The sequence below is a fragment of the Oryctolagus cuniculus genome, chromosome 10 (genome assembly GCF_964237555.1).
Source record: "Oryctolagus cuniculus chromosome 10, mOryCun1.1, whole genome shotgun sequence".
Classification (NCBI taxonomy): domain Eukaryota; kingdom Metazoa; phylum Chordata; class Mammalia; order Lagomorpha; family Leporidae; genus Oryctolagus; species Oryctolagus cuniculus.
In genome coordinates this window covers 28,178,403-28,198,811 of record NC_091441.1, presented here as the reverse complement: position 1 = coordinate 28,198,811, position 20,409 = coordinate 28,178,403, and the positions used below count along the sequence as shown (strand labels likewise).

General features: G+C 59.7%; 1 protein-coding gene and 1 long non-coding RNA gene across 5 annotated transcripts in view; one reads left to right on the top strand and one right to left on the bottom strand.

Moving 5' to 3' along the window:
• LOC138844022 (uncharacterized) overlaps positions 1-12,085 on the top strand; it is a 36,572-nt gene extending 24,487 nt beyond the window's left edge. The window contains exon 2 of the long non-coding RNA XR_011379331.1: positions 10,719-12,085. This is a non-coding gene — a long non-coding RNA (uncharacterized lncRNA). The remainder of the gene's footprint in view (positions 1-10,718) is intronic.
• Positions 1-20,409, bottom strand: part of MYO5B (myosin VB) — a 324,299-nt gene that overhangs the window by 15,865 nt on the left and 288,025 nt on the right. For 3 of the 4 annotated variants that reach the window (XM_070050187.1, XM_070050184.1, XM_070050185.1), the window contains exons 29-35: positions 19,743-19,843; positions 14,859-14,936; positions 11,502-11,700; positions 7,776-7,869; positions 6,470-6,613; positions 2,096-2,247; positions 513-602 (exon numbers count right to left, since the gene is read on the bottom strand). In XM_070050187.1, coding sequence (XP_069906288.1) covers positions 513-602; positions 2,096-2,247; positions 6,470-6,613; positions 7,776-7,869; positions 11,502-11,700; positions 14,859-14,936; positions 19,743-19,843 — 858 coding nt within the window. The remainder of the gene's footprint in view (positions 1-512; positions 603-2,095; positions 2,248-6,469; positions 6,614-7,775; positions 7,870-11,501; positions 11,701-14,858; positions 14,937-19,742; positions 19,844-20,409) is intronic. The other variant, XM_070050188.1, reaches the window with a different exon arrangement.

Here is a 20,409-nt window from a genome sequence, read left to right as displayed (position 1 = left end):
GTAACCAGGTCACGGGCTGAACACAGCACGGAGGAGCTCTCCTGGGGCCTGGAGGTCAAATGGCATGGAGCGTGAAAAGAGGCGCGCAGGCCCAGCCATCAGGTGTGGTTGGGAGCATAAAGCCGGACTTCTGGGTCAGTCTGTACAACTGTCCTGGCCACTGGGTGCTCTTCCCCTGTGGCCATCTTTGTCCATCTTGAAATAGGCATTTACGGAAACGGCTGTCCTAAGGTGGCTTCAGCAGGACAAGGTCACCCGGGCCCTCTGAGGATGGACGGGCTCAGCAAGCTCACTCCCCTCTCTTACCACTGACTTGGTTCAGGCGTCCTCAGCAGGGGCCCTCGAGCAGGTCTCCTACGTCCTGCCTCATTCCCTCTTCCAGTCTCCAGGCATGGTTAGTGCTGCCCACCGCCTGAGGCCCCAGCAGGTGCCCCTTCCTGAGGACGCACAGTGCCTTGGAACTCATCGGGACGGAGCCAGGATGCCTCCCGGGAACTCAGCCGCTCACTCACCTCGTCCCCGCTGTACTGCTTCAAACAGTGGAGCAGGCGGCAGGTGTTGGATAACCAGAAGGTCGTCATCTCAAAGTCGTCATTGTGCTTCTGGGGGAAGAAGAGGACACCCCCAGCTCTGAGTGGTCCTGTCTGCTGAAATGCCTACTCGGGCCTCTTCCCACATCCTGCACCCCATCCAGCACTCCACGGAAGCCCTGATGCAGGCAGGGCCCCTGCTGGTCCCCAAGAGGAGACCCACTGCCAAGAGATTGCAGGGGTGGCACCCGGAACCCCTTTCCTGGTCGCCAGCCGGGGGTGCACACACAGGAACACACATGCAACAGACCGACCGCTTCCCATGGCTGAAGCATGCAGAGTGAAGTGACGGCGATGAGACTGGACCCTGCTCTAACCACTGGGGCTCCCTGCCCTGGTCAGAACTGCCTGTTTTCCAACTCAGGGGACGGGAGGGCATGTGCCAGTGAAATAATTTGGGGTCCCATTTACCCAGAGGCCAGCTGTCCAGTGGCTTCCACTCTAGAAAATGGCTACAAACCATAACTAAGGTGGGGGGAGCCATCAACAACCCCGAGAGCGGTTTCTTGACTGAAACCCCCGACTTCAGGGTGCTCGGTCGGGCAGAGACGCATTGGCACCGATTCAAGGGCAGAGCACGGATGAGCTGTGATGATGCGACAGGAGTTGAGTACAAAGGGCCCAGTGGGGCTGGGGCCTGCTAACTGGGCTCAGGATCAGGGAAGGCCGCCCTGGGGAGGTGACATCAGCAGTCAGTCCAAGCCAGGCCCAGACTGACCGAGACCCCGCCTGCTGTTCCTGAAAGAGGTCAAGGCCGAGACACAGGTCTGAGAGTCTCCAGAATGTGGAGCCACGAGCGGATACAACTGCCTGTGGAACCCAGCTCCCTGCTGATGTCTGTGGGAAAGCAGACCTGGGTGAAGCTCCTGGCTTCGGCCTGGCCATTGAGGCCATTTGGGGGAGTGAACCAGTGGATGGAAAATCTCTAACACTGCCTTTCAAATATTTTTTTTAAAAGAAACAGAGAAAACAGCAGTGACAGTGGAGCCCTGGGCTGCTAGGAGACACAACATCCTCTCCCTCTCCCCTACTTGGCCCTGGCCCCTTGCGGACAGGACTCACCTCCCTGCAAGCTACTCTGCTCCCACCGGGGCCGCCACTCCGGCCGTGAAGAGCCTCGTGCGTTTCCGAGCTGCCTCGACAGCCTGTGGGCAGCCCCGTCCTGGCCCAGCTGCCTCACTGCGGCCCCTGAGGAACGCCAGCAGCACTGCCCAGGGGACAGGTGAAGGGGGCTGGGCTCCAGCTGGGGCTTCACCAGGACCAGGCCCCCCCAGCCCTTGGCTGTAGCAGGACGTCTCCCCAGCTTGTGCAGCAGCGGGCAGGCCCAAGCATGGCAGGCACTGGGCAGCCCTGGAGGGCTGCTCCGGATTTCTGGCTTCCTGCCTCATTGAGTCCGAGCCTCCTGGCTTCCCAGGTGCCTCACTCGCCACCCCGAAACCCAGACACAGAGAAGCAGCAGTGGGGGGATGGCCGCGCTGAGCCCAGCTTTCTGCAGGGGCACTGACCTTGAGGACTTTCTTGATGCCGTTGATGGTGGAGGTCAGCAGGGAGTGCACCTTGAGGTCGTCGTTGGTGTAGTCCGCGTGCCGGATGCACATGTAGAGGATGTAGGCGGGGAGGCAGGGCACGGTGCCCAGCAGTGTCTGTGGCTTCAGGTCTGCCAGCAAGGACAGCAGCAAACGGCCAGGGTTAGACAGGGGAGGGGGCGACACCCGGGGCTCGGAGCCCTCCTCCCAGAACTACTCCTGGCAGCTCGTCTAGGAACAAGAGGGTTGGGAGGGAAGCTGGGGAGAAGCCGCCAGCTACACAAACGCCCTCCGGCCCCAACGGCCAGCGCTTTCGGACGCTGCAGCAGAAAACCAAGATGAAACCACGTGGCTCAGGGCTCGCCCTGCACCACTGAAACAGGCCCCGACGCCTCCTTCTTACTGTGAAGGAAGAGCCCAGAGCTACGCGCAGACACAGGGGCCCTAGCCCCCAGGAGGCCAGAGGCAGGCTGCAGACAGGACAGGGCTCCCCAACCTGGCGAGAACCCTCGACTCCTGGGGACCACCGCTCCCTGCAGCAGAATGTAGGGGCTGGCCCCAGGAGAACTGGGCAAATCCTGTGTTCCCAAAGAGAAAGCCAGTCGGCCACGCACAGGGAAGGCTGGGGCCACCTTTGGCTGTCACTTTAGGGACAGATTACCTGGCGACGCTGGCCCTGAATCCTCCCAGGCAGACGGGTGGAGCAGGTCACAGCCACCCCCGCCCTCCCCCAGCTGCTGTCCCCTGCAACCCACGCCCCTACTCCTGGGCCAGGGCTGCTCTGGCAAGACCCGCAGACACAAGCTCGGTCCGCTGTCCCCTCTCTGCTAAAGCCTCGGGAGGGCCAGGGAGAAGCTGTCACACTGCTTTCACTTCCAGAGCATGCTGGGAAACTCGCGAGCCAGGCCTAGGGCAACCATGGGGACAGGAGCCCAGAGGCTGGGGGAGGCCTGGCGCAAAGACAAGATGATGAGTGAAGACGGTACCCCTGGGTCTCACTGCAGCCCACACTGTATCTCCAGTGCCTGGCCCTCTCTCATTACACTCACCCACGTCCACCTAAACTGGGTGTCAGGAGCACTTCCCCTCACTTCCCATGCCCCCCTGCCCCCTCCCTGTGGGGGAGGCTGAATCCGGAGAGGCCTAGAGGAACTTCCTGAGCCTGCCTCGAATTTGAAAACCTGTCTTTTAAGTTTCAAATCCCTGGTAGCAAACACCCCAGCCCCAGGGTGCTTCTGCCTAAGGATCCTTAAGGTGGTACAATAGGAGTGGCTAGGACCCTTTTGCATCACAACACCCCACCCCTTGCCCGCATCCGCTCATCTGCTCTGTACCATCCGCTCTGTACCACAGCTATATATACACCTCCCTTTTACAGTAAAGTCAGACCCTGCTTCGACTGGGCTCCACGCCGCGCCTGATTGTCCCCCCGGGTTTGGGGAAGGCTGAGTGGTGGGTAGTGGTGGGTGGCGCACTTCCCCTCCTCAGTCAAGGCAAGCTGCGGGCAGCCTGCCTAATTCTCCAGCGGTGGCGTGGAATAGTCACCGCACCTCCCCAGGCTTGCAATGACAGAGGAGGGCCCTCCCCTCTGCCTGCAGGGGGGCAGCATCCTTGAGCCTCTGTCAGGGCTCTTGGGTTGGGCTGGGGTTGTGCTGCCAGTGCCTGCGCTTGGGACTTGGATTATATGTCCCCTCAAGTGCATCCTTCCAATTAATGCTAACTACATAGGCCATTGCACCCTGGGTACCTGGCTAACATGTGGATGGGCTCAACAGGTGGCTGTGGATTGGCCCTTGGCCCTAATTAGAATGCCAGAGCAATTTATTCAGGAAAAAAACAAACCTGATTTGTTGCTTCAGGCCTGACCCATGTACAGACTGTAAACAGCTTGTCCTGCCATGGAACGCCCTGTGATTGCACAAGGTTTGCTCGGGCTGCCCGACTCCAGGCGAGCGGCTCAGGGGGAAGAGAGTGACTCGACTGTCCACTGTCCTCCACCCCACACGCCACCATTAGATACCTAGGAGTGGCTGGGGGGGCACGCCATCTGCTGGGTTGGGGTCCTCAGGGAGGATGACTGGCTGCTTTTCCTACGCAGCTTAGTAAGACACGACCTGGCCTGAGGCCACCGACGCTGCCAGGGCCACTTTGAGTTCGGGGGGGGGGGGGGGCTGTGCTGCCAGCGCCTGCACTTGGACCTTGGGTGACACCGTCCCCTCCAGTGCACGCTTTGGATTGACGCTCACTGCAAGGAGGAGCCACGTGCCCGGCACAAGGGGTCTCGGTGAACCCTGACGCTGAGAACCCAGTGTTCCATTCACCAGAGAACCAAGGTCTGTTCTAACTGCACTTGAATAAGACACAGCCTGCTTGAGGGCACTGAAAGTGAACTTGGGTCAGTCACATTTAACTGGACAAGTGGAGGGGAAAGTAACCTTACACACAGCAAAACAGTAATAGGTAGACGACAAAAAAATAAAATAAAATAAAAAAAGCAAGCCACCTGGACCAAATGGCTAAAGCAAAACCAGTTCTAGGCAGTCAGATTCCATCCTGTCTGCACCCCAGCCCTCAACAACCTGAGAGAAGCTTCCCCACGGCAGTGGTGACCTCATCTGGGCTTCGAACACGCCTGCAGAAGCTACAGCTTGTATTCCTCACATCTCAGCAGGGGGTTGGTTTTTTTTTTTTTTTTTTTTTTTTTTTTTTTTTTTTTTTTGATAGGCAGAGTGGACACAGAGAGAGAGAGACAAAGAAAGGTCTTCCATTTTCCATTGGTTCACCCCCAAATGGCCGCTGCGGCCAGCACACCGCACTGATCTGAAGCCAGGAGCCAGGTGCTTCTCCTGGTCTCCCATGCGGGCACAGGGCCAAGCACCTGGGCCATCCTCCACTGCACTCCCGGGCCACAGCAGAGAGCTGGCCTGGAAGAGGAGCAACCAGGACAGAATCTGGTGCCCTGACTGGGACTAGAACCTGGGGTGCTAGCGCCGCAGGTGGAGGATTAGCCTATTGAGCCATGGCACCGGCCAGGGTTTGCAGTTTTCCAACAGCCCTTTTGCCTTTGATGTATTCCAGGTAACGGGGCAAATACAGTTGGAATCATTGTGCCCATTTTACAGATGGAAACACTAAGGAAGCACTGAAAAGGGAGTTCAGAGCCCACGCTCTTCGTTCCTGCATGGCTCTTTCCTCTAAGACCCCACCTCCTGGCTCTGAGAGGTGCTGCCGGGTCGGGCCAGGCACAGAGCAGGTGGTGGCCATGTTGGAGCTGGGTGGGGGGGTGAGAGCAGAGGGGAGAGTGTAGGCATTGGCAAAACAGGGCTGGTGAGGCAAACAGCTCCCTCAGCCCCGGAAGGGAGCGCCCGTCCCCGGCACACACGGAGCAGCAGGCAGCATGGGGCACAGCCCTGCCCACAGCAGAGGAGAGCGCCCCGGGGGGCAGGAGGCTCCCCTCTGACTCAACAGAGGAAACCAGGCCCCTCTCCCAGCTGCCTGGTAACCTTGGGAGCACGTTGGGGACCAGGCAGGCCAGGCCCGACCCAGCCACCTGCCTGGAGGATGGAGGCCAGGAGAGAGCAGCATTGCTGGGCCCCGCCGTGAGCTGTGTGACCCCAGGCCCCCAGGGTCCACCCGTGCTGACAGGATGAGCACCCCCTGCACCTCGCTGGGCAGGTCTGAGTGCGGCCTGACACCGTGTTTCTCGCCGGGCCCCACACTTCTCCCAGCTCTGTGCTGTCCCCTCTGGGGACACTGGTGAGCAGAGCCAGCTGTGTGCAGGCCGGCAGAAGCCCGAGAGCCTGCGTGCACGGGTGGTACGCACGGCACGTACAGACCACAGAGCTCCGTCAGAGGCTGCGCAGCCCCCGAGCTGGAGCGGAGTCTGTTTCCCCGGTGTAGTTTAAACAGCACGTTCCTGAGAAGGGGTCAGCGAGGTGCTGAGGGCAGCGGGCTGGGCAGCAGCCGGCAGCAGGACGCGCTCCAGGAGCCTGGCCATCGCTGCGGAAGCCATGGTGCCTACACAAAGCCTCGTCAGGGAGGGGGGCCGAGGCTGCAGCTGGGGGGGGGGGGGCGGGAGCCGCCGGCAGCTCCCCTCTCACCCCGTCTACTGCAGCCAGAATAGGGCCTCCCTGTCTCAGGTCTGCATTGCTGTGCAGCCAGCGGGTTAGCTTCTACTGGGCTAGCACTGGGTGGTGCCCAAGAGCACCAGCTGGGGGTGGTGGATGGGAGGGGGGAGGAGAGTGGGCAGGGACCATGGCAGGGGTGGGGGTCGGGGAACAGAGCGTAGGGTGGACTGTGCCCGGGAAAGCAGCAGGAGGGGGTGAAGGGGTGGGGGCGCCCGGGGGTCCTGACCTGTCACCAGGTTTCGAATGAGGGCGGCCTCGTCCTCCTTGTGGTACTCCAGCATGCCCTGGAAGTCCTTCTCCTTCCGCTGCACCGTCACCTGCCTGGTGAGCTCATGGCGCCGCCTGTCGCTCTGGGCCAACGCCTGGGCAGCTGAGCGGGGGGATCAGACAGGACACGTGAGGGCCTGGGGCGGGGACAGGACGTCTCGCGCGGGGAGACGACTGGACCCAGGTCTGGAAATGGACGCTGCGTTCTGAGCGCCACACTCTGAGATGTCCCCTGAACCACGCCCCGAGTGGCTGCAGAGGAGCCCCAGCCTCTGGCATTGGGGCCACGCCGCACAGGGGGCAGGGAGACACTTGGAAAGGCAGCGGGACATGCGGCAGCCAGGAGGCAGAGCAGTGTCACCAGGCAGTGGTTTCTGGGAGGACATGTGAGGCTGTGGCCAGGCCACAGGGGTGCCACCAGGGCAGCACGCTGTGCAGTCCCAGGGGTTCAAGGCCAAGGCACCACCTATGGCCTGTAGGGGTGGAGCAGGGCTGTATCAGTGCAGGAAGGTGCTGTGCCTGGCACCCACACCTAGGTCAGGCAGGGGAACGCGTTAGGTGCTGTCCCTGTCTGCAGCGAAGGCTGTTCTCCGGGTGGGGGGGGGGTCTCCGTGGTATGGGTGGGATCCATCCCCACCCAGGCCTTCCCTCAGCCCGAGAAGCTGGGGGAGGAGGGTGGGCACCCAGATTCACTCTCACGGGAGCAGATACGGAGGAGTACCCAACCTCGTCCCTGGACCAGCTAGCTAAGGAGACGCAACTGAGCGCTCACACACAGGCACACTTTACCATGAGAATGGGCCAGGTGCCACGTCGGCCGTGTGCACTGTGGGTGCTGATGGCTGCTGGACAGGAGACTTTGTGTTAGAGCTGGGAGGACGCCGGGGGGGATGGGTGGGTGGGATGCACCAGGCACCAGTGCCTGGAGGAGCAGAGGTGGCCACCAAGGGGCTCTCCCGGGGCCTAGGTCTCCGTGACCTCCCAACCTCAAGCCCTTTGCGGGCAGGGAGCACCAGGTTGCTTTCTCGGCCCCCACATCCTCCAAGCCCGCACAGCCAGGCTCAAAGGAAGCACCCAATTGCCCCCCTCCCAACTTCCAGCGTCTTCCTTCCACGTTTGGCTGACTGGGGACGTGGGGCTCGTGGGGTCTGAGCTCTACCGTGTGGCCAACCCAGGCCCAGCCACCAGGAAATCAACCCAGTGGGAAGCGAGTGTCGCAGGTGTGGCCGGGCACACCTTCGCTGCGCCCCCCCCCCCCACGCTACCTTCTAGGTCCTGGACTTTCTTCATGTAAATCTTCAGTTGCTTTTTGAGCTTCCTCTCATTCTTCTCCAGTTTTTCTACCAGTTCTTTAAAGTCCTGAAAAGCAGAAGGAAGCAGAGTGGGAAGGGAGCTGAGCCTGGCCCCGGGTGGCGGGGTGTGGCCTGCAGCTGCCGTCCGGCAAACACTGGCTCAGAGACCTGGCTGGGACGGTGCTGCCCCTGCGTGGTGCCCAGGAAGCAGAGGATGAGTCAGAAGCGGTCATTGCCACAGCAGGAGGGCAAACTCCCCCAGGCCCCGGCTCTCTGGCACCCCAGGGCTCTCCCAGCCAAGCCTCGTGGGGTTGCCATGCCAACCCCCCAGGAGACAGCCTGGCATCCTGGGACATGTGGGCAGTGCCCTGGACGGAATGGGTGGGAACGCAGGGGCAGGGAGCCCTCACGGGAAGGGTCAGCGAGATCACCTGGGGCCCAGCAGAAAAGCAGGACCGTGGCCTTGGCCTTCCTGTCACTGCTCAGTCCCTAGCAACTGTTGCCACTGGGTGCCAACCAGTCCACTGGGACCAGAACAGGAAGCCTTGGGGAAGAGGGTTTTGTTGTCATGAATGCCACCTTGTCCCAGTCGCCTCCCGTGGAAGGGGGGGGGGGGCAGGAAGAGGGGACAGCAGCCTCTGCTGTCATCCTGAGAGCCAGGGTGACACAGAGTGACAGGAAGGTCACCGGGGGTGGCTGTCTCTCTCAGAGCCTAGAAAACGCCTTGAGTGACAGTCGTTAGGGCTGGGCTGCAGCCGTGAGCAGGCACTGCGGCTACTGCAGACCGAGTCTAAGGAGAGCTGTTAGGGTCTACTCATCTCAAAACACAAGTCAAAACCCTCCAACTGAGAGGCACCGGAAGTGCCAGCCTGGCTGCCTGGTGCTGTGGCGCGGAGTGAACCCACAGTGGGGCTCCGAGTGGGCTCTGCCCTGGCCGAGTCCCCTGCCGTGACTCCGCTTCTCCTGAGCCGTGCCACAGTGCACGCGTGTCCCGCGGCACCTGCGGGCCACCCCTCCCCCTCTCTGCCACAGGACCCTTTCCCTAGCCAACTGCACTGAATCCTCAGCTGTGACAAGCGATGAACCGATGCTTGCGGGCAAATGACTTGGCTGCCCCAGTGAACGAGGAACCCAGGCCGCGGCACTGTGACTGCCAGCCAGTCCCCAAGCTGCCCTGGGCGCCACCACCACACCCAGAAGACAAAACCACACCTGTGTCTTTCCCACCCTGTCCTGAGAACTTCCACTAGACCCTGAGGGGGCAGACGCTGGCTACCTACAGCCAACTGAAGCCCGGCTGCTCCAGCCCGGACACACGAGCCTGGTAACCAGGCGCTGGCCACTGCGCTCTGTTCAGGAGCCCCGGCAGCTCAGCTGGCCAGCGCGACACCGCACCCGAACCACTCAGCACAGGGTACACTCTGGTGGCTCTCTATGGGGGAGGGCTTCACGTGTGTCTGCCAGCTCTTCAGGCCAACCCCCTCCCAAATTCCAGAAGATGACGTCCCTTGACACGCTAAGGGGAACTATATAAAGCTTTGCCCCCAAACTTGTGGTGATACACGAACCACCCGGAAATCTTGGAAGTGAAAAATTGGCAGATCGAGGACAAGGAGACCACGAGCCACAGGAGAGTGAGCTTGGCTCAAGACAGACATCTGGACCCTCTCAAGTCGCCGCCGGGGCACACGGCCACACCCTCCCTCTGAGTGTGTCAGTGGCTCCCCGGTGCCTCTGGCCTGGGACCATTTCCCACGGCTTCCTGCTCATGGCCCAAGAGCCTCCTGGCACACAGCAGTGATCACCTGTGTGCCCAGCGGCACCTGGGAGCCAGGAACCCTTGCTGAGCAGGGGAACACGAGTTCCTGACCGCTCTGTTTGCAGGTCTCGGCCTTGGCCTGAGTGAGGTGGACTGCGCTGCACACGGGCAGTGCCCTCCTGCCAGGCTGCAGGCTGGGCCCTCCTCAGGCTCACCCTCCCTCACCTCCCGGCAGTCCAGGCCACCGCTCTGGCCAAGGGGCTCACGTTGCTGTCCTGCTCTCTCCCAGGTGGTTTCTCAAGACAGGACTGCCCACTCTCCTCCTGGGCTATCCCCATGACCTAGCACTGCACCTCCAACAGCAGCCAGGCCTCTCTGCAAGGTAGTCGCCTGCCATGCTATGTGGTCAACGGCCCCCAGGGAGCGAGGGCCAGCAAGTACATTCCCCAGGCTGCCGCCCCGACCTGGCAGAACTGGCTCAACAACGCGTGCTTACCCGTGTGGGTACATGTGTGTGTGACAGTGACACACACACAGGGAGGAGGAAGAAAGCCCATGAGCACACAAGTCTTGTTCAGGGGGGCAGTGGTTGGTCCAGGGCCTCAGCTCTCTTGGGATCCAGGGAGCCAACCACCCAACCATGGATCCCCTGGTTAAAAGGGGAAATGGCACTGCTGAATGGGCTCCTGGACTGGCTGCACTGCTGGTGCAGTCTGGGGGCACCTGCCGCCGCTCCCTGCCGCGGGCACACCCTCTTCAGAAGGCAACTGGCTCTCTCCTGCCCAGGCTCCTGTGCAAGTGTCCTCGTCCAGGGACTGCTCCCCCTTCCTCCTCTCTGCCAGTCTCCACGGCTACACCCCCTTCTCGCCTCACTTCCTCCCAAGAGCCTCCCCTGAATTCTTGTAGAATCACGTTTCTAGAACAATGATCGCTGCTCCTTCCATGTGCCTCACTCCCCCTGCTGTCCTGTGAGCCCTCCGAGGATGGAGGCTCCCATCTCTGCAGCACCTGCTAGGGATCCTCTGGTGGCTGCCTGTGCAGCCGGCCACAAGAGAGCCTCTCGTTCCTCCTCCCATCATTCCCCACTGCATCCGGCTTAGTTGTGTGATGGTTGTTTTTTGTTTTTTTTTTTTTGTTTTGTTTTGTTTTTTTGACAGGCAGAGTGGACAGTGAAAGAGTGAGACAGAGAAAAAGGTCTTTCTTTTCCTCTGGTTCACCCCCCAATGGCTGCTGCGCTGCTGATCCGAAGCCAGGAGCCAGGTGCCTCTCCTGGTCTCCCATGCAGGTGCAGGGCCCAAGGACCTGGGCCATCCTCCACTGCACTCCCTGGCCACAGCAGAGAGCTGACCTGGAAGAGGAGCAACCAGGACAGAATGCGGCGCCCCAGCCGGGACTAGAACCTGGGGTGCCAGCGCTGCAGACAGAGGATTAGCCTAGTGAGCCGCAGTGCTGGCCATGATGGGTCTTAACAGTAAACAGCACTGCTGGTTCTGGAACTGGGCCTTGGATGGCCTCGCGCCTCCAGCTTGCGTTCTCTTGGCCGCCTGCTGCATGTGAAGCAGCCTAGGCTGAGGCCGTGGACCACAGGAGAGCACGTGGAATGAGACAGAGCCCACGAGAACCAAGACATGAGAGTGAGGCTCTCTCGGCTATCCCAGCCCCAGCCAATGCTACATACAGCAAACGTGAGCTGTGCCTGTTGGGCATGAATTCCTAACCCACATGGCGGCTGCTATCTCAAGCCATTAGTTTTAAGCGACTCAGCTCCATGAAGATGGGACTTCCAGTTCTCTACCAGCAGCAGACCGGAGAGTTCTAGAATCTCTTATCGCAGGGTTAAGGACGCACACCCTGCCCGCCCATTCGGATGCAGGCCACCCTGACCCCGGTTTCCATCCAGGACTCTGCAGAGCCGGGAATCCGCCAGCACGGCTGCTCACCAGGTTCTCGTTGGTCAGCCGGGACATCTCCTGTTGGACGCCGAATTCCACCTGGGCCTCTGGGGAGAGCAGCAGCGTCTGGGAGAAGGTCTGCTGCTGCCGGTCCAGCTCCTCCTTCAGGGCTTCTACCTGGGCCTGCAGCTGCTCCACCGCCGCCTCGTGCTCCAGGCTCTGGGCCTGCAGCTGCGCCTCCAGCAACCTGCACCGGGCAGAGGACAGGTGACCGCGCAGCTCTGGTGGTGTCCCCGAGAGGGGGGCCATGGGCAGAAACAGGACAGGGGCTGTGGAGCACACAGCAGGAGCGGATGCAGGTCCTCGACAGGGGGCGGACGCAGCAGGGAGCAGATGCCGAGGGGATCGTCAGGCCAGCAGGGCAGGCAGGAGGGGACAGCAAGGCCAGAGCACCTCTGCTCTGAGCCATTTCTCTCGGCCCCGTCTGTTATTCTGCACGCACAGTCTGTTGGTCTGGGATTGAGATGATTTCTATCAAGACGTCATCAGCGAAAATAAATTTCTTACAGTATCTCTTAAAGAAAAAATCCACACCAGCTCCAATGTTTGCAAGAAACTTGGTTAACACAAAACTGATCGACTGAGCTAATTCTTTCATGTTTTCCTATCGTAGATTCCATGTGGGCTTTAGAAAGGCAAAGTATCAGCCTTGTTCTTTTTTTTCACCACAACTGTTCCCACTCTCATACCCCTTCCCTGGCCCCAAACACAAATGAAGGCTGCTTGGAGATGATGAGTGGGGAGGGCTAAGATCGCCTGGTGTCGTGACAAGCAGCAGAGACGCCTGGAGAAGTTCTAGAATGGGCTGGCCACGAGTCTCTGAGGGCAGAGTTCCCGAAGGCCCAGGGCCAGCGGGCAGCCCGTTACGGGGCAATTCTGGAAGACACTTACTCCCTCACGGTGGAAGGTGAGAACTTAGCCAAGGCCCCGGAGCCATCTCTTCTCCAGGAGGTTCAACCCTAACACATCTATGAGGGGGCTGCCTCCTGATGCTCCACGCTCCATAGTAGGAGAGGTAGGGGCACTGGATGACGAGGCCTACATGGGCAAACATTGACTCATCTCTTCCTGAGATGCAGATAAAGGTCATGCCCTGAGCTGGGCACAGCTGGGCAGCAGGCAGTGCCCAGGGACCACTGGTGAGCCCTGGGCTGCCTCCGAGGCCAACAGGTGGGCAGGCACTGTGGTTTTGCAGTTCTGCTGGTTTGGGAGGGAGTCCGTCAAGGAGGGAGGGAGAGAGAGCAAGAGCCCCCACTGTTGATGGGAGCAGTCACATTTTACATAAGGATTGTGGGGGAATAATTAGGCAATGAAATCCACATTGCAGATGCCACACAGTGCTTAGATGTCATTCCCCATTGGCTATACTGTGCTAAAAGCGGTCACCAATAAGCTATGAATTCAGCGAGAAACACCACCAACACATGGGCTCAAGGCCTGCTGCCTGCAGGACGCGTCTCCTATCAATGCCACAAGCTCACTTGGAGCTGTCTCAGTCTCAGGGGGACTGTGGGTGACTCAGCCCAGCGATGTGGACAAGGTGCAAGGTTCCCACCCAGGCACCGGGCAGGCCAGTTCACCAGGTGAGAGGTGAGAGGCTCAGTAAGTGGCAGGACTGGTTCTACAGCCAGGCACCTGGTTGCGTAGGTCTGTGCTTCTCCTCTGCTTACTCAGCACCCAATCTGATAGGGGAGGTACCAGGAATCTCACACCCAGGTCCCTTCTCCAATAAAACTCTGGGTGGAGCAGGAAGCTGGTCTTAGCGAATAATCATGAAAGTAATAGAAGTAGCAGCTAATATTTATTCTATGCTTACTACATGCCCGGCAGGTGCAAAGTACTTTACCTTTATTAACATTTTTAAAATTTTATTTGAAAGTCAGGGTTACAGAGAGAAGGAGAGACAGAGATCTTTCACCCGCTGGTTCACTCCCCAAGTGGCTACAACGCTCAGAGCAGGGCCAGGCTGAAGCCAGGAGTCTCCCATGTGGGTGCAGAGGCCCAAGCACTTGGGCCATCTTCCGCTGCTTTCCCAAGCCATAAGCAGAGAGATGGATCAGAAGTGGGGCAGCTGGGATCCAAACCAGCGCCCATATAGGATGCTGGCACTGCAGCTGGCAGCTTCACTCACTGCAACCTTAACCTCATTTCTAAAACAACCCTGTAAGGAAGGCTTCGTTCCCATCCACCATCTACAGAGGAGGAAACCAAGACCTAGCTCGTGCCTTGGGTAGTCGTGGGGGGGGCGGGGGTTGTGTTTGAACAGAGAAGCTGCAAAGCCAGGGGACTCACTACTGTGTGAATCAGCTGTCCTTGACTTTGCCAAGACGACCCACTTATGTTGCTGCAGAGACCTCGGTGACACCATCAGGGGGCCGCAGGGAGGGTCACAGGAGAGGCAGAGATGGAAGCCTGAGGGCTGCAGGCTCCAGTTCCAGCTCCGCCTCCCAGCGGCAGGAGGGAGCCGGGCTTAGTGCTGGGGCCGTCTCCCTGAGCCTGAGTCTACTCTTGTGAGGAGCGAGCCTCGTGACCTTGGCACCCTCCCTTGTTGGGAGGGTCAAATGAGCAAAGCTAGACCACACCCCCTGGAAGCCACCGGCTGGCAATCAGCATAGGTCCAGCCACCGTGCTGCTCTTCCTGTGCACGCCTACCTCCCCTAGCTGACCTGCTCACCCAGCACCACAGGCCCCCGAGTCACCAGGCTCAGATCCTGGCACCAGGTGCCAGCTCTCTTCCACCTCAGCACCAAGTTCCTTAAGCCCTCCGGGGTCCCCCCCCACCCCCACCCACGAGGATGCCCCGTGAGTGTGAGACGCCACGGGGCGAGCATTGCATTTGGTTGTTGTCAGCTCCCGGGAGCACCTGAGACCAGCCCCAGCCCACGTGCTGCCGGGGAGGTTCCCAGGAGCCTGAAGGTTGGCGCACAACCAGCAGCACAGAATGGGCTGATGCTTCTGGCTCATCCTGCAGAGTCAGGAGGGTTGATAGGTGGGCGTGGGAGCTGCAGAGAGCCAAGAGCCCCCAGAGGGAGGCAGCTTCTCAGCCTGGTTCCAACTAGCTGCGTGCCTGTTGTCACAAAACTCCCCTCTTGTCTGCTTCCTCACCTATGGAGTGAGAGCCTGGATTGCCTGGTTTCTCAAGTGTCACCTTGACCCAAACAAGCAGTCTCCCTTGACCTCATCTGGACACAAAGTGACAGGTGGGTGACGCCAGGGCCCACCAGCCAGCACCTCTTGTGAGCTGTGCCCCGTGCCCCTGCACTCAGTGTAGCCAAGACACAACTGGCCATAGACATGAACAGCACACAGACAAAGCAGACACAGGAAGGAAGGAATGCATTTGACCTGGCGACTTGCTTTAGGCCTTGGTAGGCCAGGCCGAGTTCTCCATCTTCATTCAAATATCCCCAATCCTCAGTCTTGCTAGAAATAAAGGCAGAAAAACAGGGTGTCCAAGCGCAGAGGAAAGAGGCAGCAGAAAGCCCAGCGAGGTGAGGCGATCCTAGCCGAGGCCTGGAACTCAAAACCAGGAAAGGCTTCGGGACCCTCCTGTCCCCTCTGCTGCTGTGCACCTGCTCGCCGGGTGCCTGTCAACAGCATCTCTCCTCCCAGGTCTCCGCCCTGCCCTGGACGTGGGCGCCTGTGGTCTCTTGTGGGGCAATCACAGGCAGGCACACGGGTTGCCACGGAGAGCCGGGGCTACAGCTCCACAAACAGCAGTGGTGTGGCAGCACGGGTTAAGCGGGAGCCCTGCCGTGCCCTCACTCCCCTGCCCTGCTTCCCTCCATCACAGGGACTCAGAAACCAACAGGGGGGAGTGGACCCCTCCTGGGAGAAGCTTCAGGCAAGGAGCAGGCACTCACTGCCCCTGGCAGAGTAGCAGGTGCAGCATCTCACCACCATTGGGCTCAGCCTGGACGCATCTCTCCTTAAGGACACAGAAGTATCAACTACCCTTAACTCCAGCTCTTGTTACAGAGCCCTGTATAAAGCAACAGCTACTACAAACTTGGTGACGCAGAAGATGAAAACTGAACTTCTCCCTTTGACCTTGGGAAGGCAGGATGTGCCACCTTCTATCTGCAAACTGTTACCATCCCCACATGGCCCAGTGGCTGCTGATGCCAGCAAGGAGCCCCTGGAGGGCGAGCATGTGTTGACCATGGGTGGTTCTGTCCACGTACTCCCACTTCATGCAGTCCCAGGCATGCGGAGAGCCTCAAGGCCAGTGGGACTGGGTGGTGGCAGGCAGGCAGGCAGGGTTCTGTCCCACCCATGGCTCCTAAGGAGAGCAGTGGGCAGGAGCGCCTCCTGCTGGCCAGATCCCAGGTTCCCCAGTAGGCAGCAGGAAGCATAGCCCGATAAAACTGTTAGCACCCCTCCAAGCCTTCCCAACTCCAGGGGTCCAGCTACTGTCCCCAGGAGTGTTTGTGGCCTAGGCCAGCCCCTGCACTGCCCTGCCAGGTTGTGTGTGAGGTCCAGGAAGTGAAACAACTGCCAATCTCATCTCTCCACCCCCAGCTCAGCCTCCTGAGGGAGGCTCGCAGACCCCACTTGCTGCTCCCTCGGCACAAGACGTGCCATCCTGGGGTCTGGTGGGGGGAGCACACTCCTGAGGGTGATGCATGGGCTCTGGCCGCTGGGTGCTCCCCACACTGCTTGGTCTTCCAGCCAGGCCACGGCGAGACTACTGCCAACGAGCTTCTGTGCCCTGGGTTCCCCGCACCCAGGCTGGGCCTCTGCACATCCAGCTTTCGTAGTAGACTCTGTCGTCCCCACCATGGCTGCACTCCACTGGCCCGTGTTCCCAGTGTCCCAGCAAACCGCAAAGTGACCTGGGGCTGGGAGCTCAGCACTGTCCCTTCTCAGGTGGCCACATGAGGAACGCAGCTGCAGGAGTCCTTGGAGACCCACAGCGAGGACCACCAGAGCTGAACTCGGGGTCCCTGTACTCCAGCCGTCCCCCTTGTCACAGGGGACAGCCACTGGTACCTGGGCTAGGGCCTTGTGAGCCCCCCGATCTGAGTCTCCAGACCCCAGGGGCTGCTGGGTGGCACACAGGTGACACTGAGATACACAACGAGGCCAAGTCACCACTAGCCTTGTCAGGGAATGCCCGGAGTTCTGAATTCTGTAACACGCCGGGCATCCCGGACAAAGGCAAAAGTGAGAGTCCCGCGCAGCCTGGGCACCCGAGTGAATGAGAAACCAGTGTGCCCAGATGAAAGGGAACCAAACCCCAGGAGAATCTCCCTGCCCCACCCATCCAGGGCTCCAGGGGCGCCATCTGCTGGTGAGAGGAGGAGAAATCCAAATAGCTCCCAGGAGTTCAATTTCTTAAAAATTGAAGGGCTTGATACCAACAAAGAAATCAGCATGCATCCATGGAGAGCCCCCAGTACACAGGCCACACCCCCCCCATAAAGCACGGGAAGCCACAGGCACAGCTGTGAGAAGCTGCCAGACATCCCAGAGGGGCTCCCGCTCTGTCTGTAGGAAGCCCTGGCTCCTCCACTCCAGGCAAAGTAAAAATACAAAGGCAGCCCTGGATCTAAACTAACTGCTAACTGCAAAGGTGGCACCCAGACCGCCTTCCCTCTAGGGGGATCTTGAAAGCGGCTGGGGCTCTGCCTGTGTCGGGCCTGGCCGCCCTGAGGAGTCTCTTGTCCAGTCCTGTGTGCTCCCCGGGTGTCACTTCCTTGGCCTGCCCCTGGGTTTTCTGGGCAGCAGTCAGGTGGTCCCTGGGATGGTGGAGGCGCCACTTCCAACACCAGGACCCATGGAAGCTTGCGAGGCTCCCGGCCAGCCCACGCAGCTGTGTGACCACTGACAGCCACCGTGGGTGTTTGGACGGACGGGCTGTGGCTGGGTGAGGGCTGGGGGTCATTGGGGACCACCCCGGAAACTGCATCCTTCTAGGAAGGGGGGGGGAGTTCAGCAAAATTCTAAAGGGTTCCAAGCTCCTCCCACAAACCTCACACGGAGTCTGCTCAAAGTCCATGGAAAACGCATATTATGAACCACACTTGGATTTGTGTGTGTGTTTATCTATTTTAGAGGCGAGGGAGGGAGGGAAGGAGGGGGAGACAGGGAGAGGGGGTGAGGGATCGCTCTTCCATATACTGGTTCACCCCTCAAATGGCTCCAATGGTCAGGCAGAGCCAGGAGCCTGAACTCCATCTGGGTCTCCCATAGGGGTGCAGGGGCTCAAGCGCTTGGGCTACCTTCTGCTACCTTCCCAGGTCATCAGCAAGAAGCTGGATCAGAGCAGTCAGGACTCGAACCAGTGCCCACGTGGGATGCTGGCATTGAAGGCAGCAGCTTAACTTAGTATTTCACAGCGCCAGCTCTGGATTTCAGGTGTTTTGCACCCCAATAAACTTCTATCATTCTGGGAACCTGAGGAAAGGCAGGGCCCCTCCCCTCTGTCTTCAAAGTCCCCATGGCTCGGGCAGCCCCGTCCTGCAAAATGACAAGGATGGGACAGCTGCTACACTCCTAACATTTCCACAAGGCTGAGGCAGCTGCCCGTGGGGAGACCCCAACCCCCACGCTCACTTCTGTGCCACCTGGTGGGGCAGGCCTCCCCGCCCCAGTCCACTGCTCTCGCCTGTTCTTAACTCAGGACCACAGGCCATTAGTTTCCCATTGCATGCTGGGTTTGCAGGGACTGGAATTATTTTAGAATAAAATATATTTTTATTTTATCGCTCATCATTACTGCCATAAAGCAAGACAAATCCAATGATTAAGCAGCCCCTGGGAAAATCGAGGCTGGGGACTGGCTCCTTTACCGGGGTGTGTGTGTGTGTGTGTGTGTGTGTGTGAATGAAAAGGGAGCCAGTTCTGCAGATCAGAGAGATGAGCACCGCCCGCAGCAGCAAGGGGGCGGGGGCTACTTCTCTCTCCTCACTGGATTATCACCTGTGCCATCTTCTGTTACTCAGCTCACTTCTCTTCAACCCCAGCTGATTGAAACGCAGTGAATCTTGACTGCAGTTTCAGCTGAGAGTCACCGTCCTCCTTTCTCCCCCTCCTTTAGCAGGGAAGAATGACCTCTTCTTGAAATATACTCCGCTTCCTGCCCCACCTTCTGATTACCCGCACAGGGGCTGCAGCCACCTGGGCCAGGCCTCTCTGGCTCTCCCTGGACTCAGAAACAGGCCCAGCGGGGTGTCTGAGCCCCACCCGCTGGGGCACCAGTGTCCTCTCTACAGAAAGCGGATCAGAAGTCCTGGGAACCGGAGATTCTGGGGCATGCTTGCTAAAAGCTAAGCACGCGCTCACAGCGCCCCCTACTGTTATTTTCTGTTTTCAGCGATTCTGAACCCATGTCTGCTGACTGCTCAGCGTTCAGCTGAGGCAGGGAGAAAGGGGGCTCTGTGGTTACAGGTGCCCAACGGGGGCAGGAGGCGGCCAAGAGCGCCACGGCCATGACAACCCTGACACTCACTGCCTGCGTGCTGCCTGCCGCGTGCTGCCACTGTCCGGAGGGCTTCAGCCAGGGCTAACCTAATTGTCCCAGTCATCACGGGAGGTGCCCTGCTATGACTGCCCCAAAACGCAGATGAGGCCGAGGCAAGGAGCAGTCAGGCGGTGGCTCCCAGCCAGTGGGCAGGCAGGCTGAGTCCACGCTCCCAGAAAGTCTCCACTCTGCCCTGCGGCCTCTCTCCCTCCTTCCCTCGACCCTTGACCCTCAGCCACCCCCTGAAGAGGCACCGGAAGTAGATGGTTGAGGGGAAACCCAGGAGATGCCACTCGGCAGTGTCTTCGAGGCGAGAAGCTCCCATCTGGCCTTGGCGGTGCCTGGCCTGGCTCCATCTGTTGTGAGGGACAGGGATGGCCCCACAGTATGGTGGTCACCATGGTGTGGCACAGGTGGCTCCATAGCAGGTGTCTGGAGCAGGCCCCCCCAGTTTCTCAGGCTTCCCAGGGGCCAGCTTCCTCTCTCTGCGAAACACCGTTCCTAGCCAGTCTTTCCGAGCCTCTGCTCGACACCCCTCCCCCCGGATGCTCCCTTTCCTAGTCCTTCCCAGGGGGTATGGCTTCCAGATGCTCCAGGTACCACCCAGCCTTCCCAAAACTACTGGCAGGCGTCTGCTCCTAACACACAACCCCAAGGCTGGGTGCGGGGCAAGTGCCTCCGATCAGGCCTTAGCAGAGTAGGCTGGGCAGGGCCCCTCACCTGCCACCTCCTCCAGGCAGCATCCAGGGAGAGGCGGGCCTTACCTGTTTGTCTGGCAGACCCCGTGATAGGCCTCAATGGCGTCTTCCTGGTCCACGTGCTTCTCACTGTTAGGCCAGCTTGTCCTGGCGTTAATGTTGGGCTCCTGGAAGGCCCCAGATGGAGAATAGTAAGCAACTCTGGTTGTGCAAACAACGGCCACACCACGCTTCAGACAGAGGCTTTGGAAGAGACAAAGGCCTGGAAGAGCCCAGGTAGGGAGGGACGTGAGAAGGCCCCTTCCTAAAGGCCTGGGAGAGAGAGGCTGAGCAGAGTGGGGTGTGTGCATGGTGGGGGGAGGTGGGGTCCAAGATGGCAGGGGCGGTTCCCCTGGGAGGAAGACACGCCCCAGGTGCATGGGACAGGATGCACAACTGAACTCCTCCATGCCCCTGGCAGCCCAGTCTGACCTTGGTGGCCTGTCCCCTCCCTCTCACTCCATGATCTGTCCCAGGAGGGCTGAGGGAGCTGAACGCCTCTCCCACCCTACTTCATAAACAAAGGAAACAGCAAGGAGCCCCTGAAGTAAACAAGGCCACCCCTATCTCATTCTGTGCCTGGTTCCTTTTGGGCACCTTCAAATTAACCTCAGAAGGTTCTAGAAACTTCTGGCACCGTCCCCAGGAACAGCCACACTGGGGAAGCAGCCTGTCCCTTGCTGAGCCTTTACAG